Below are 17032 nucleotides of genomic sequence, written 5' to 3' on the forward strand. Positions count from 1 at the left end.
AAAGTCAAAATCTGGCCCTATGTTCCTGATGTACAAATTTGATTGCTAAAATATGTTGTATAAATGAAAGGCAAGAAAGCTAATCAAAAGACCAAAATGTGACAGTTCATTTTGGAATTCAAATAATGAATTCGGTACTGGTATTGTTAATAATATCTTAGAATTCTTAGACAGAAACTCCTATAATGACGATTGCAAAAATTTTAAGAAAACATGTTTTTGTAAAATTGGGTGTGGTTGCTAAAATAAGATTATTAGTAAAGTAAGAGTACTTTTTTTTTAGGAAAGTATTGCTACATAATATATATCTTAATCTGAAAAGTTAAAAGAAATTGACTAATAAATTGAAAGAATATACTCACTCTGTGTAGTGAAAATCTGTGACTGAATAAAGCATTGCTGTAAGTTTACGTTCAATAATGGAATCTCTACAACGGGAAACAGATGAACAACTGACAGTGACTGAGTATGGTATCTACCCCTTTCTTCTTGCTGGAATTACCATGGGAAGAGAGATACTTGTCTTTAATGTTTAATTTTGATTATTCAATAGAGGGGTAAGCTGGGAGAATAAAAGTAGGCTCTCACACAGTGAAGTGGCTGGAGGACATTTTCTGTGCATATCTAGACACAACCAAGAGAGAGTAATGTGGAGCCTGGACAGTGGTGTAAATGACATTCACCATGCAATTTAGGAGTACAGATGGAGATGCAAATGGGAAACCTCGGGTCTTTGTTCTGCTGATCGAATAAATAGTTGTTCCGCTACTTCAGAAACCACAGCCTAATAGGGGATTAATGGGGAATTGTAAGACTGCAATGATGTCATGCACTATTTGTTCGTGTCGCACCTTGATGAACCTAACAATAAAATGCCTTTTTACTATATGAATCACAAACGGTAATGTACTTGTTTTAAATCCCTAGCACCTGCGAGATGGGTAAACTAGTCTGCACTAATCTCCCATGTGCTGGTAAGTATCTACGCAGCTGGAGAATATATATTAACTGCATGGCACCTCTGATGTACCCATGTCACTGTTCGCTCATTTCACCCTGTGTGGTCTTTTGCTATACCATGTTCACTCTTTGAGAACGATTTTAATGTATTTTCTCAATTTATATTTTCATTTTCTAACAAATCGTGTTTCTCTTTTTGGCAATGATTTTTTTTGCATGCAATCATGTCTCCTATATTAACATAATATCTGTTATAATATAATAGTCATCTCATCCCAACCAAGTGTAACTATTGTGCATTGTACACTGTTTATTTCATTCAGGCATTTGGGGGCCTTCTCCCTTCTCCACTTTCTCACTTCAATACTTCCTCAGCTCTTCTCACAGGTTTATCATTTGAACCTTCTAACATTTTGAGTGCTGGCCGGACTATCTGTAATCTACTGTTAGCTTTCGGGAGACCTGGCTTTCAGAACTAGATGCAATACTCTCGAAGGTTCCTCACCAGTGATGTATGCAGTGTTTACATAAACTCCCTTCTTCTGCTGGCTAGAGACACGGCATTCATTTGAAGTATAGCGAGCAAGAGAAAGGAAAATAGAGGCAGAGAGTGTGTGTAAAACTGATTTAATTATATCAGAACCCTTTTAAGATGGTCAAAGGGGACGCACGGGTGACTCGACCCAACCCTGGGGCTTTTGGAGCTTTACCCCTGCTGTCCCAGTGTCTTACTTACTATGGGCCCTGATTATCTGGATCACAAACTACCTCTTCAGGCCTTGGCTCTCATTGTGGGTCGAGCAGTCCAAGGCTCTTCAGGGGGAGATAGGTGCAAGGTATGCATATGCTCATAACTCAAAATACCCACAGTAGCCTTAATATCATTGTCCAGTCCAATACATTTTTGGGTAAGAAAGCTGAGTGTATCCTGCACACAAACGTAGAACTCTAAATAAGGCACACAGAATGTTTCTTAAGGCTTGCTCTCTAACGCTGATCTGGGCTGTGTTCCCCTTGTAGGTCCTCTTCCTGCATGCTAACCAACACATCTCTGGTGGATCTTTGGAAGCGAACCTACAGGTTCCACCAAGCTCGCGCAAGTCTCTAAAAGGGCATGCAGCATGTTCCAGTCTTACCCAACTATGGCCTTCTGAAGAGTTTGGGCTGGACCATCTCAGCCTTTGCTCCAGTGACGAGCAGCTCGCATTGTCTCCTCCCGCAATGGGCGAGTAGCACCCTGAGGCGCTCTCAGGAGTCAACAGCTTTTGGGTGCATGGCTTCTGTTTCATTGCAGTTCGTGACAGTAAGTTGGTGGAGCAGTGACAATGCTACAAGACATCTTCTGACCTTGCTTACAAGTCCTTCATCTAGTTGCTCTAGTTGCAGTTGCAACAGGTGATGGCCCCATCAGGTTCAGTGATAATTTACAACATCTCCAAGAGACCCATCAGTCCCCTTCTGGCATACAAGGCTACTGGACATGAGGACAATTCCAATGCTGTCTACTGCACCAAACAACAGCCTGCAACTTCACTGAAGCCCAGTAAGGTTGCCGACTTCTGCCAGAGAGCAGATGACTCTCTAGCAGCACTGGATCCAACTGGATTGGGTGCCTCACACTACTCAAAGGGATCCACTCACCAGGATCCTTAAGACCCTCACTTCCTTCAGGCTGTCTCCTCCTCACTAGTCTTGACAGGTAGGCAGACGGTGTTCTAGGCTTTGTAGGTGATGGCACCTCACCCACCTGGGAGATTGACAGAGCATAACTGAAAATCAGTACCAACGATCAGATATTTATGCAACTGGGACACTCAGGGCAGGGGTGCGTGTCCATTACCATGCAGGTAACTTTTCCATCTCAACAATTTGTGAGTGTGTTTCAGTGAGTTTGTGTAGCTGAACATGTGACTGTGTGAATGTCTTTATCTGCTTGAGCGTGTAAGTGGACGTGTCTGTGTTTGTGAGTGTGCCTATGCAAGTGAGTGAGAGAATGTGTGGGTGCTTTTGCATATGTTTGTTGAATGATTCAATTATCCTTATTATTGGAGGAGCAGAGGGAGGGAGGGAGGGAGGGAGGGTTGTCGGTTGGTAGGAGGATGATTACGAATTGGGGTAACGAAGATTACTGGTAAGTAATTGAATAAGTACCCACAGCTATGTGTTCCTCTTCCCAGTCCTAACAATGGGGCCGATTAGGATGGTGGTGAATCTGCATCCTCCGGGCCGGCGGAAGCCACCGCCAGCCTGGAGGATGCGGATTCACCGCCCCGGCCCCAGAAAACACCCACCGCCAGATTAGGATGGCGGTGGGATTGCGGTGGGACCAGCGGGGTGTGGAGGGCTATTTGGTGACGGTGTCTGCAAGACACCGTCAGCCAAATTAGGATGTGTTTGAAAACATGCTTTTCCGCGGTGGATTTACCGCCGTGGAAAAGCATGTGAAAAATAGTTTCTGGGGGGCCCTTGCAGGCCCCCAGGGTGTCGGGGGTGGAGGGTGCACATGGGGGGTACCTATGGTACCCCCTAGCATTTGCATGTACAAGGCGGCAGGCACAGCGCGGTGCCTGCCGTTTTGTGCATGCAAATGGAAGTAATGCATATTTAACCTTGCGGCGGGTGCTGCTTCAAGCAGCACCCGCCGCAATGTTAAATATACAGGATGTGACCGCCAGGGTGGCGGTCACATCCTAATTCGCACGGAGGGACCGCCGCTGCCCCTGCGGACGGTCCCTCCACCTCGGGGGTGGCGGACGGACGCTGGTCCGTCCGCCATCCTAATAGGCCCCATAGTGAGGATGTACTAAGTGAAGACAATGCACCACCATATAATGTTGAAAAGTTGTTTAATGTGAATATCAATAATTATAACATTGCCGATTTCAAAACAGCAGAACCAAAATTCTAATTGGACAAATCCAATGTATAATATTTCACAAGCGTAAGATGAGATGTCCAGGTTTCTGCCCGGCATATCTTTTGTTGGGAGGGACCACCTATCTCTGGCCAAGAGGTTTATACCACTCTAATATAGTGACTTTAAATAAATGAAGGTATCTTCTCAACCACTGAAGTATAAGCCTGTGTAATGGTCTTTTCAACCCTCCTACTTATGGTCGATGGTGTAGCCTTTCTACCTCTATTGGCTGAACCATAGGCAATGAACAGAGAGATAGATGATTGAAAATCTTTTGTCTGGGTCAGATAGATGGTCATGGCCTTTTTCACAAATAGAGATGATTTTATTTCTGATGTTGAATCTTCCAAAAACCGGGATAACTATCTCTTGTGTCAAATGAAATTAGTAACTAACTATGGGAATGATTTAGGATCGAGCTTTGATCAGGAAATAAAATAAATAGGGAAAAGAAGCTAGTAATTTATCCAGAATTTTGGCAGATGTAATTACCACCAAAAAATCCTTGAGAGCCATAACATGTCTGCCTGATCTAAGGGTTCAAATGGATGTAGTTGAAGACCCTTTAGCACCAGACAAAAGTCCAAATTGGGTACTAGATTGTGAAGCACCAAGCGTTTTAAACCGAAACCATGTAGCAATCGAGTAACTGGTGTGATTTTAGCACATACTTCTCGTATTTTTGGAGCTTTTATTGCCGCCCTCTGAGTCGCAAGGGTAGAAGGGACTAAACCTTTGTCAAAACCGTACAACAGCAATTCTAAAATTCTAAAAAAAAGTGAAGAGGCATTCATGTATTTTGAAATGCACCAGCTAGAGAAAGAATGGCATTGTTTTTATGAGAATGTAAAGTCAACAGTTTCTGAGATGCCTGATTGTGTAAAGCAACTCTTCAGGAACTGTCCATAGTCTCTAAACCTAGGGATTCAAGAACTAAGCAGTCAGCCAGAGATGCTGAAACAGTGACACTAGCAGGAGCGGACACTGACAAGGAGAAAGGCTGATTTGAGAAAAGCAACCAGAGTCCTCCAGCCATGCTCATTAATGGGGAAACCAAGGCCAACTTAGCCAGATTGTTGCTATCAGCAGTACCTTGCTCCTCTTCTTCTAAATCTTCTGAAACACCCTTTAGAGGAGGGGAATATGAAGGAAGGCTCACAGAAGGCACTGAGGTCATGGAATGAGAGAGCATCTATTGCTCATACCTGTGGACACTCCACTTCCAAACAAAACACTAGAAACATGTTGTTCATGGTTGATGTAAAAAGGGCTATTTTTTACAAGGATGATCGCTCAAGGGGCTTTAATCCTGGTATGCCCTATAACAGAGGGAATTGAAGACCCTTTGTACCTATCGGGGGTAGTAAATTTCATCCCTAATCGGGGATGCCTCGCTTGACTGGGCACTGTGTTACCCCCCGGCTAGAGTTATCAAACAGCTTTTCAGCTCTTTCAAGGTTGGATGAGTGCGACTGACTACACATGACCGCTGAGCCTACCGGAGACTTAAGCAACCAATTAGAGCACCCCTGCCCTAGTACCTTTAGTGCTGTGCCCTGCAGGATGGAGGTGATAGAGACTTCTAACCCCCAGCAGATGGTGTCACCTATTATAGACCCACAGGGGGTGATTACCTCTTCAGTTGCCTATAATATTTTGTCTTGGAACGTAGCAAGTTTGGCGGGGAAATTTCAGGACCCCTCGTGGGTGCAGTTCATCAGCCAATTCTATGTTATCTGTTTGCAGGAGACATGGCAGGTAAACTGTGACCTATTTTTGGAGGGATACAAAGCTTTCTTTGTTCCTGCTTCTCTGTCGATTTGTGGCAGGGCTAGGGGTGGCTTGGTTATATTTATAGCTCTGGCAGTGAACTGTAGGATTCAGCTTTTGCCTACCTCGTATAGAGACTCTCTAACTAATATTTTAAGGAGCGGTAATGACAGTATGGATATTATCAATTTTTATAACGCGTAAGCACACAGGGGGTTTGTAAGATTGATCAGTTGTGCTGCCTTTTAAGGCAGTCTTGTGCTCTGGTAGCCCACAAACTTATGGTGGCAGGGGATTTTAATGTGCACCCTTGTGGTGATCTCAAAAGAACCTGTATGAATGAGCTGGAGTGTGCCAGAATGCAGGGCTTTCACTTTGAACATTCTGCTCAGGGGAAATACTCAATAACATGCTTAATGAGTTTGATATGATACCATCTATGTCCCTTTCCGCTCCCCTTAATAATCAGCCAGTCCAGTCGTTCAAAGGACGAGGGGACGGCTCTTTTATAGACCATATTTTGTTGTCAGCTGGGCTCCAGTCTAATTTTCGGGGTTTCAGAACTATGGACAGTGTGTTCAGTGATCATAACCCCATCTGTGTGAACCTTGGAGGTCGGTTGTTGTCTAGTCAAGACAGGGTGACAATCCCGGGCATGCTGAGACAGTAGGCGCCGTCTTAAGTGGCCCCAGGTCTCGCCGGATCTATTCTATGCCAAGGTACACGTGGTCTACATGAAATTGCATCCTGCGTGTCTCCTTGCTCCCTTCTGGGGGATGTCCTTGAGGCCTTTAAGGGTATTACCAGGATGGTTGGGGCTCTGCTAAGTGCACCTGCCCATAGGACAGTGCTGTGTGACCCCAGATGGTTTGACTCTTGTTGTTCTAGGGCTGGTAGAGATCTAAAGGAAGCCCTAAAAGTCATCCCAAGAGATCAAACTTTAATTCATGCCCAACACATCAAATATAAACAGGCACTAGCCTCCCGCAAGGGGGATCTAAAAGAAGCAACATGGCGAGAACTGTTGGAGCCCAGTACTTTAGGCAGTAGTTCAAAGTTTTGGGGCATTATTAATCGTCCGCTATTTGGGAAGGACAGGTCTGGAGAACTAGGCACTAACATAACAGAAGATGAATAGGTGTCTCACTATAAGTCTATTTTTCAAAGTGTTACATATCACCAAAAAAAACAAGTTAAAGACCTTAACAAAATCCCCGTTACCTTCACACAGGTTGAGGTGGAGAAAGACATTTTAGGGTTGTCCTGTAACAAGCCACCTGACGAGGATGGCATCCCACTGGATTTGTTCAAATCTAATATTTTATTTTGGGCCCCGGTTCTGGTCGCAGTGTTAAATGCGGCGGCTAGGGCCAGCTGCCCTGCGTCTTGGGGTACCTCAACTATTGTGCTGGTTTTCAAGAAGGGCGATCGTAATAGCACTTTGTGCTACAGACCGACCTCTCTTATTGAGTCCGTGGTAAAGATTGTGGGTGGGGTTTTACTGAACAGATTAGCTTCCTGGGCGAAAGTGAATAAAATCTTGGCAGATATACAATATGGGTTTCGCCCAGGGCATTCTACCATAGCCCAATGCCTTAACCTGTATAAGATCCTGGGGAAGTACACTGTCGCCCGCCAAGGTACGATCTACATGGCCTTCATGGATCTTTCCTCTGCTTTTGACTGTGTCAACCGGGGGAAATTGTGGCAATCCATGAGGGCCATGGGGGTGGAGGCTGGCCTTGTGGATTTCTTGGGGGACCTGCACAGGGAAACCAAGGCCAATATTAGATTTGCCCAGGACCTTCGGGTCTCAAAGGATTTCAAAATCGAAAGGGGAGTACGGCAGGGTTGTATCCTGGCCCAATTTCTGTTTAATTTATACATCAATGACCTGGAAAAGGTTCAGGTAGAAACAGGTGCCGACTTTCCTTATGCAGGGCGAAGGGGACTGCCCGTCCTGCTATATGCGGACAACGCTGTCCTCTTAGCAAGGGCGCCAAGGGGTCTTCAGATGCTTCTTGATACCTTTAGGAATTTTATGGTGGATCGTGACCTAGCTGTTAATAACTCCAAATCCTACATCATGCAGGTCGGGACCCGCCCTAAGAAGAACAACTTTTTAAAACAACTTCTTGGGGTACCTAGAGGATGTTCAAATTTGGTGGTATACGAAGTAACGGGGCTACCATTTATTTCTGACATTCTGGCCTTGCGCCGTCTGTTGTTTTGGCTTAAAACTTGGCTAAACAAAGATCTAGTTTTTAACCATCATATTCTGCAAGAAGTTCTGAGTCTTGAGCACATGTTATGCATCCCATGGTGAAATGGTTAAAGTACTTAAAGAGATGTTTTGAAGAGTTGGGGCGTTCTGATCTCTTTTTAAAGCCTGAATTTATCACGGTTGCGGACGTAGATTTCGTAAGGAAGTCCTTTTCCTCCCTTAAAAGGCTCGATAGAGATGGGGTAGAAATGTGTAAACTGAGTGTCCGTAAATTTGTGATGCTAAAAACCACCCCATCCATTTAACCTTGCCTTTTGTGGCCTTTGTCGTCCCATGAGTGGTTTTTATTAATCAGGTTTCGCTTGGATTATTTCCACTTTTTACTTGCCGTCCCTAAAGGGAGTTGCAGAGGTCAAGTGCTAGCTTCCTGTGGCTGCGACGGTGTTTCTGCACAGGATTTGCTGCATTTTATGTTTTTTTGTAGATTTTATGAAGTGCCTCGTGGGTCTTTTTTAACCCCTTTGTTAAAAAGGTTGAATTTTATACAGGTAGGCCCGGCTCTCTTTTATTTACAAATGCTGAAACCTGAATGCATTCCATTTGTTGTAGGCTTTTTGAAATCCTCGCTGAGATCTAGAAATTGTATGGAAAATTAATAACACCCCAATACTAGTAGGCAGCCTTTTATCCACCAGCTATGAATTTGCACTTCCAACTACTGGTAGCCCATTATGTCATTATATTTTAATGGTGTTGTATAACTTTTATGGTTTTTGTTTTTTAAACCGAATAAAGTTTATTAAAATTGAAATTGACTGGTGGTGTTGTGCCTCTCTTTTTTTCTTCACAGTATCAAAGAGGTGGTGTCATAATCTATCTGTAGATTCTACATTTGCTCTGTAGTGCTCTTCCTCTTTTTCTGTACCACACTTACTCCTCCTTGCTTTCTGTAGCTAGTCGCTGACTTGTGCAGAATTTACTAATGTATTAAAAAACTTTATTTTTATATTTCACAACATGTCTAAGTTGTATGGCTGCATTGTTCTGTGAGGGGAATCAAGTTCTGTTCTATACATTGCAGAGGAATTGGGATGGTGCCAGTGGTTCAGAGGCATAACACAGGTACCTGTAGCCCCGAGGTGCCCCTATCTCTTGAGGGGCCCTCATTCAGCCCTTGGCCAATTAATATGTGTGAGATATGAGAGATTCAGGGGCCCTTATCAAACCCTGCAAGTTGTCTCCATCATTTTGATTTACGCAACTGAGTAGGGGATATCCTAATACACTCTATAATGCATATCTGTCACTGTAGAGAAGAGTGTGACTGGAGAGGATAGTCCTGTACTAGAGCTTACTGTGGTCACCCATCACCTTGGGAAGTGATCTTAGTGGAGAGAATAGTCTCTCCTCACATCTAACTACGCATACCTGTCACCTTGGGGAGAGGTCTCAGCAGAGAGGCCACTCCCTTCCCACACTGTAGTGTGTACACCTGTTGCCAGGAGGAGAGGTTCAGTGGAGAAGCCAGTCTCTGTCCACACCCAACTATGCATGCCTGTCATCTTGGGGACTGGTCTCAGCAGAGAGGCTCCCACATTGTAATATGTACACCTGTCAAAGTGGGAAGATGTGTCAGCGGGGATGCCAGACTATTCCCACACCCTCCTGCGCACACCTGTCACCCCGGAGAGAGGTCTCAGTGGAGAGTCCATTGTCTTCTCACATCCTGATACACGCACCTGTTGCATTAGTGAGAAGTCTGAGTGGTGAGGCCACTTCCTCCCCACACCCTAGTATTCGTACTCGTCATCCAAAAGAGCCGTCTATGTGGAGAGCAAGCCTCTCCCTACGCCCTTCGATGCACTCCTGTCACCCCTAGGAGAGGTCACAGTGGAGAGGACCCTCTCTTCTCACACCCGTCATCTAAGAGAGAGGTCTCAGAGGAGAGGCCAGCCTGTCCCCACACCCTTCTAAGAACAATGGCGACCCTGCAAAGTGTTGTCAGGGGAGAGGCCAATCCCTTCCCACACCCTACTGTGCCTGCCTGTTACCCTAGGTAGAAGTCTCAGCAGAGAGGCCAGTCTCTCCCCACACCCTACTGTGCACACCTGTTATCCACCAGTGAGATCTCAGTGGAAAGGCTACTTCCTCTCCACTCCCAACTACACATGCCTGTTACCCATTTCATTGGCGAGGCAGGTCTCTCACCAGGCTCTACTGGTTAAGCCTGTCACCCTAGGGTGAGTTATCAGCAGAGATCCCAGTCTTTCCCTACACCCTACTCTGCACATCTGTTGTGCAGAGGAGAGGTCTCAGAGGAGAGTCCTCTACCTACCCCCACTCCTCCGTGCACACCTGTCCTTCAAGAGAGAGGTCTTAGCAGAGATGCCTGTCTCTCCTTGCATCTGTCATCCAAGGGAGAGGTGTCGGTGGAGAGGCCAGTCTCACCCAACACCCCCTTATGCACACCGGTAAGCCTGTAGAGATGTGTCACTTGAGAGGCCACTTCCCCCTACACCCTATTGCACATGCTGTCACCCTGGGGAGAGGTCTCAGTAAAGAAACCAGTCTCAGGCCACACCGTAGTATGCATGTCTGTTGCTATGAGGAGAGGTCGCAGTAGAGAGGCCAGTTTCTTCCCACATGTTAATATGTACAGTTGTTGCCCTGAGCAGAGGTTTCAGTGGAGTGGGCTAGTCTCTCCCCACACCCGTTGCATGCTGGTTACCTTTGGTAGAGGTCTCAACAAATAGGCCAGTCTCTTCTCCACAATCTACTATGTGCGCCATTCACTGTGGGATTAGGTGTTAGCAGAGAGGGTAGTCTCTCCCCACACTCTACTATGCACACCTGTCAATATGGGCAGAGGTCTCAGTGTAGAGGTCAGTCATTTCCCACACCCTACTGGGTAGGCTTGTCATCCTGGTGAGAGGTCTCATCAGAGAGCCTTCTTCCTCCCAACACCCTAACACACATACTAATCGCCATGGAGAGAGGTGTCAGCAGAATAGACAGTGTCATCTCACAGCCGAATATACACACTTATTACTCTTGGGAGAGGTCTCAGTGGAGAGGCCACTTCCTCCTCACACCCTGCTGTGCATGCCTGTCACTCTGGGGAGAGGTATCAGTTGAGAGGCCAGTCCCGCCTTACATCCTTCTATGCATGCCTGTTACCCTTGGGAAAGATCACAGTGGGGGGCCACTCCCTCCCTACACTTTACTACACACACCCATCTATACTTGTACAGGTTTATGCATTGGTTTTAGAGATTAGATGTATGAATTTGCAGGTGTCTTGCAGAAGCAAGACAAAGGTAAGAGTGGATATAGACATTTGGGTACTCCCGCTACTGCAAGAGTCTTGAGATATGAATCCCCCCCCCCCAAAAAAAGTTATAATAAGAAACAATCACGTAATTTAAAAGTAGGGTTGCTCTGAAAAGAACCTTTCTGTTATAGTTGGTAGTGTTCAGTTATGTGTACATCTAAATACACTCCTTGATATTATGTTCATAATATATGTTCCCAATGTATAATTTAAGTTTTTAACCCTAGATATGTGGTGATTATACACATACAGTGAGTTTAATGTAGTCATTTAAATGTTTTTCAGAAAATTACTCTCTCTTGAGTAGTCTGAGAGTAAAACTGGAATCTCTGGCCCCCTCACACTACACATTGGGAATTGTGTGACAGCACTCTCGCGGCCTTCTTGCAGGCCTCTCATGAAACTCTTGCCAGATCATAAAAAATTATAGGTTTGAAATGTTGTTTACAGTAAAAACCTTAACAACTCAGCCATAAAAAGTGCTTAATGAATTTAATCAGTAATAAAGTATATTATATTAACAACCTTCTCTATTTTTTTTATTTGAGAGTAGGAAGCTCAGTATAACCGAATAATAATATTGAAAGAAGGACTACTCACCTTTTCGGGTTGTTAGATGGTGTAACAGATAGTATTGAAATACTACTTTAGATTAAAACAAATCTCTAGAAATACGGTGAAAAAGCCAAAGTTTAAACTGATGTTATAGTTAGGAATTGGTATTACATTTAACTTTACATTAAAAAACAAAAAAATCACTGACCAAAAAGGTTAAAGTGACCTTATAGTTAGTTGTGTTAATAAGATCTGAATTTGTTTTTTTTTTAAACTTAGAAATTCACTGAACAAAATCAAAGGTTAAATTGATGTTATAGTTAGAAATTGTAGTTATATCTTAATTTACATTAAAAAACGTAGAAACTCACTGAAGAAAGCAAATTTCAAAATAACTTTATAGTTAGGTATTATATTAAGATTTTAGTTAGGTTTAGAGAAAAACTTGCAAATTCAATGAATAAATAAACAAAAGGTGTTAAAGTGACGTTATAGGTATGTGTAATAATAAGATCTGAATTATTCTTTTTTTTAACTTTGAAAAAACAAATGTAACATTATAGTAAAATTCCAGTGCCAACATATCATTTTGAACAAGGAAAAACACAAAAATTCATCTGTTATAGTTATAGCAGAATTAACTATAACTTGTGCCCAACCATGCACTGCTTATGACCTCACACATTACATCACTCATGACATGTTCTTTGACATCCTTTGTGCCATCACTGATGACATCTCAAATTACACAATTTATTATATCACTGATGACTGCCCTGATGACATCATCCAAGCTACTATTGTACACAATTCAACTCAATGCAGCGTTATTCAGTTAAAGAGTACAACCATAAAAGCACTTTGAGAATGATCTCCACATAATACATCAATTAATCAATATGTTAAAACACATAAAACATAGTATAAAACATAGAAAGTGTTCTAAAAATAGGTCAGCATAATACATCAATTCTTCAATACTATAAACATATAATACATAGAGTGATTTTCACAGAGATCACTTATGATTTAAATTAGGAACACTAAAACTTACTATTTAGGTGTGCAAGTGTTAATATAAATATACGTTTTGATCGTGTTCCAAAAGTTGAAAATGGAATAACAAGCCTAAAAGACACCAATCAGTATGTATCCTATATTGTTTCATAAACTAAGGCCTCAAGATGTGTATTAATCTTTCTTCTTTTTATTGCCAATTGAGTATAGACAATTACTACATTGCATATTTTCTCATTTTCTAGGCTGCAAATAAAATTAAAAGCAGATTTATAAGAATACAGTTTTCCACTAAGAAATAAGGGTAGTAAAATACTCTTCCTAATATCTCTATAGAAATTACAAAAAAGAATAAAATGTAAAGTTGACTGATACAACTTTCCATCACTAGGTCAACTTGGGAAATTTCAATTCCATTTGCCCTTCACAGGAAAGCCTATTAAATGGTGAAGAGTACCCATTCTCCGCCTTGTGAGATAAAAATGTTATTGTAAATTAATTACCCGGAGTAAATATTGCTGTGTGCCTATCGCAGTTGGCCCTTCACAATATGACTTAATCGTCTACTTTAAAGTTACATCAATTTCCCTTAACAATGCTCTTGCTCCTATAAGCCCTGTTTTTAAATCATTTTTTACTATAACATAATATTTGCTTGAGAGCATTAAAATCAACATGCTCAACACATTAATTTAAGAGTTTATCGATATATGACAACCATGGGATTTTTTTACTGTTTTTAAAAGCGAGGCAATCAATTATAATTCCCTCAGTATATGTGGTTCCTTTTTTACTCCTAATCCCATACCAAACAGTAAGAGCTGCGACACTAATGTAGTCATCGATGTAGAGAGCTGCTTATTCCTTACGTACAATATGCATGAAGGGGTTGAGTTAAGGGTTGCTAGTAGTCTGCCTAAAAGTATATTTTCTAGAGTCTGAAGTAAAGCATGGTTAGCCTTTCTCCATAGTGCAGCACTATAACAGGTTACTGTTAGGCACTTACTCCTATAGCGAGTCAACATTTCTCTAATTGGCTTGTTCCCCATTTCTTTTGAAAACCTAGAAATGGCCTCTATTGACCATAAAAATTTTGATTTGCATAAATCAGGCATTGGAGCCTGTTTGCGGGTCTAGATAGCAAGACAGCATCGTCTGCATACAGCAAGACCAGGGTTATGGTATTGCCGAGTTTAGGAGCATCAGCATTCAGCTTTTGCAGGAATTTGTCAACGCCGTTGACATAGAGGGAAAACAATAGCAGAGCGAGGACACAACCTTGCCTAATCCCACGCATTACTCTAAAACTTGGGGTGCACTCACCTTTGGGCCCATATCAGACTCTTGTGGGTCATAAGTTATATATTTGAGATAAATAAATAATAATCTCACTGGGGGCACCCATCCTGGTGTAGGTCTTGCATAATTTTACATGATTGACCAAATCGAAGGCGCTTGGTAAATCTAGGTGTAGGTTGCCCTTTTTGGAAAGTGTATATTTGCCAATTATTAGATGGAGGGTGACACACTGCTCATTAATACCTATATCTCTTTTGAATCCGTATTGGGATTTTGTAAGAACTGCGTTGCTGTTTGCCCAAATTTCTAATCTTTCCAGAAGGACTCTACTTATCAATTTTCAAGTGGAGTCAAGGAGGGATATTGGGCGATAGCATTTTGCATCTCTTCTATCTTCCTTCTTGAGAATTCGAACAATAACACTTTCCGTCCATGTTACAGGCCGAAATATCTATAGGTACCCCGTCAGGACTGGGCGCCTTCCCATTTGCACATCAATCTAAAGCAGCATTTATCTCATCTAAGGTAATATAGTTCCAAAGTTTCTATTTTCGAAGAATGGATTGTCATTATTTGGATAGACAATCTGTCCAAAATGGCCTAGCAAATCTTAAAGCTGTACCAGAGTCTCAATCTTGACTGATGCCTGGTCTTTAAAAAAGGGATGATTTGATTTCCAGAATAGTGTTACATCCTGTGTGCTTGTCACTTGTACTAATTTTCCCCAAGCTTGGTCCTTTTATCTTTGCTCTTGTTTTATTTAAAATCTGTGTATAAGACTCCCTTACTATTTTTATAATTTCGCTGTCTCTAGGCCTAGCCTTTAGGGAATTTTTTAGAGCCTGACTTGCTTTGGTACATTGTCGGTCAAACCAACTGGCGCTTTATTGTACGGTCTTTTTATTCTCAATTTTTAAGTCTCCTGAAATTGCAGAGGTAATATTACAGAATGCTGTGATGAGATATGTATCAGTGGAGTCTCCCTTCATCAATATATCGAAATCTTGTCTATCATTCACTGTTTTATCTAGGAAGGAGGATGGGTTAACACCCGACAATTTGATACTTATACAATTCTCTCCTTGCGTTTCGATTTTAGCAGCTAAACAAAGCAGCTCCTGGTGCACCGTACTAAGTCTAAGAGTCAAAGACAGCAGATGGTGATCACTAAAACACCTTTCTACCTCTTCAAATTTTTCAATTTGTCCTCGGCCTTTTTCTGAAATCAGAATATGATCTATAACCTCCGTATGTTGGTACCATAGTTAGTCCTTGTACACATTGTTGCTCCAGGAGTTCAAGGTTATACTTTTGCATTGCACCATTAATTGTGTTTCCATATAAGTTATGAGAAAAATGAGGGTAGACTTCACCATGTTCAAACCCATAACCACAGATTTCCCCTTCTATAATGTCGCATTTCCTGCAATTAAAATCATCATCTAAAATAAATAAGCAGTCACCTCTATTGTGTTTTGTAAATGTGTCTAATTCCTTCCCTAAGGCCATTCTACCTGGTTTCTCGAATTATCAAATACATTGTTATAAAAATCCATCATTAATATGCACTGATTTTCAATAGTTTGAAATCACAAGAATTGAAAAAACTGCGAATTGGTATAAATCTTTTTTTTAAACAACAGGGATGTAACTAAAACCAATATGGCTAGTCCTCCCTTTGCCCTTACATTCTGAGAAGGGATTGCTGGAGTGACAACTGAAGAATATGCCTCAATATGAAAAACATCAGTATGCCAGGTTTCTTGCAAAAACACTATATGTCAATTTTTGATAGATTAAAGCTACACTTCGTTTTTCATCCTGTTTCTTATTCCAGCTATATTTCATGTTGTAACAATCAGATTTATTTATAATTGGGACGTATTTGGTGCAGGCTCATGGCTGATTTGAGCTTCTGTGGACTTGCCAATGCTTTTAGCACCTTGGTTTATGACAGTTTCTTGATCTACATCCTTCTGTAGTCAATCAAGTTTGCTGCATTTTCTAAGAGGTAGGGATCTATTTGTAAGTGATAGGGAGTGTACCAATCTGCAGGTGTAGTTCCAATGCTAGCACAGAAGGATTGTTCAGCACCAGGTTTGTAAAAGTACCCCAATGGGACTGCTATAATGGTGTGATCTTGGTGTTTCAATATCTTTGTCTGTAAGTGGAATTCACTGATTAGTGCTTTTACCATCTCTGGTAAATGAAAAGTTACAACAACACAGCCCTCTTGGCAGAATTTTGTTGAGTTGCCGACCCAATTTACTCTTCTTATCATGATGATACTTTGAAAAAGAAAGTCCGTGCTGCAATTACTGTTCTTAGTAAACCAACAAGCAACTGCATTCTTTAGGTCCCCCCATGTCTCTTTAGCCTTATCTATCAACTTTGGGAACATTTTCAGGGTAATTATATATAGTGTTGCCTGAGGTGGTAGATGTAAAGAGTCCTGATAATTTCTTGCTGGCCTTTAGGTTGTATCATGTTTGGCCCCATTACTATTGTTGGTTGTTGTTTTAGTCGTATCAATATTGACCAGGTCAGAAGTCCTTGTATATGTAGTTATATTCTCTTTCCCTTGACAAGTAGCCACTAGATCTGATGGGATGGCATTGGTCGCTACTTGTAGGCAGTATCCCACAGTATTCCTGCTAAATGGGTCCGTAAAATGAGTTACACTAGAGGTTTTGCCTAGAGGCAATAGACCTTTAATAATTTTCACAATCTCGGCAACATCACTTTTGACCGTTTTTATCACAGCCAATAATTTCCTTTAAAATTATGTCAATTTTTACATGAAGTTTTTTAAATAAGGTTTCCAAATTTTGTGAGATGTTTGATATCGGGACATCCTCTCTCCCAAGTAATGAATTTTTTTGTCTTCGTCATTTTTGTGTGCATTTTGTCCAGTTGCTAATCGTGAGGTCGAAACACATGGAGCTTTTTTGTGTTTTTG

General features: G+C 41.9%; 1 protein-coding gene across 1 annotated transcript in view; it reads left to right on the plus strand.

Annotated features, from left to right (window-relative positions):
* LOC147685082 (SCO-spondin-like) overlaps positions 1-17032 on the plus strand; it is a 1395910-nt gene that overhangs the window by 831596 nt on the left and 547282 nt on the right. Inside the window, exon 60 of the mRNA XM_086939757.1 lies at positions 928-974. Within this exon, the coding sequence (XP_086795883.1) occupies positions 928-974 (47 nt within the window). The remainder of the gene's footprint in view (positions 1-927; positions 975-17032) is intronic.

The sequence above is a fragment of the Lissotriton vulgaris genome, chromosome 10 (assembly GCF_964263255.1).
Source record: "Lissotriton vulgaris chromosome 10, aLisVul1.2, whole genome shotgun sequence".
NCBI classification, from domain to species: Eukaryota; Metazoa; Chordata; class Amphibia; order Caudata; family Salamandridae; genus Lissotriton; species Lissotriton vulgaris.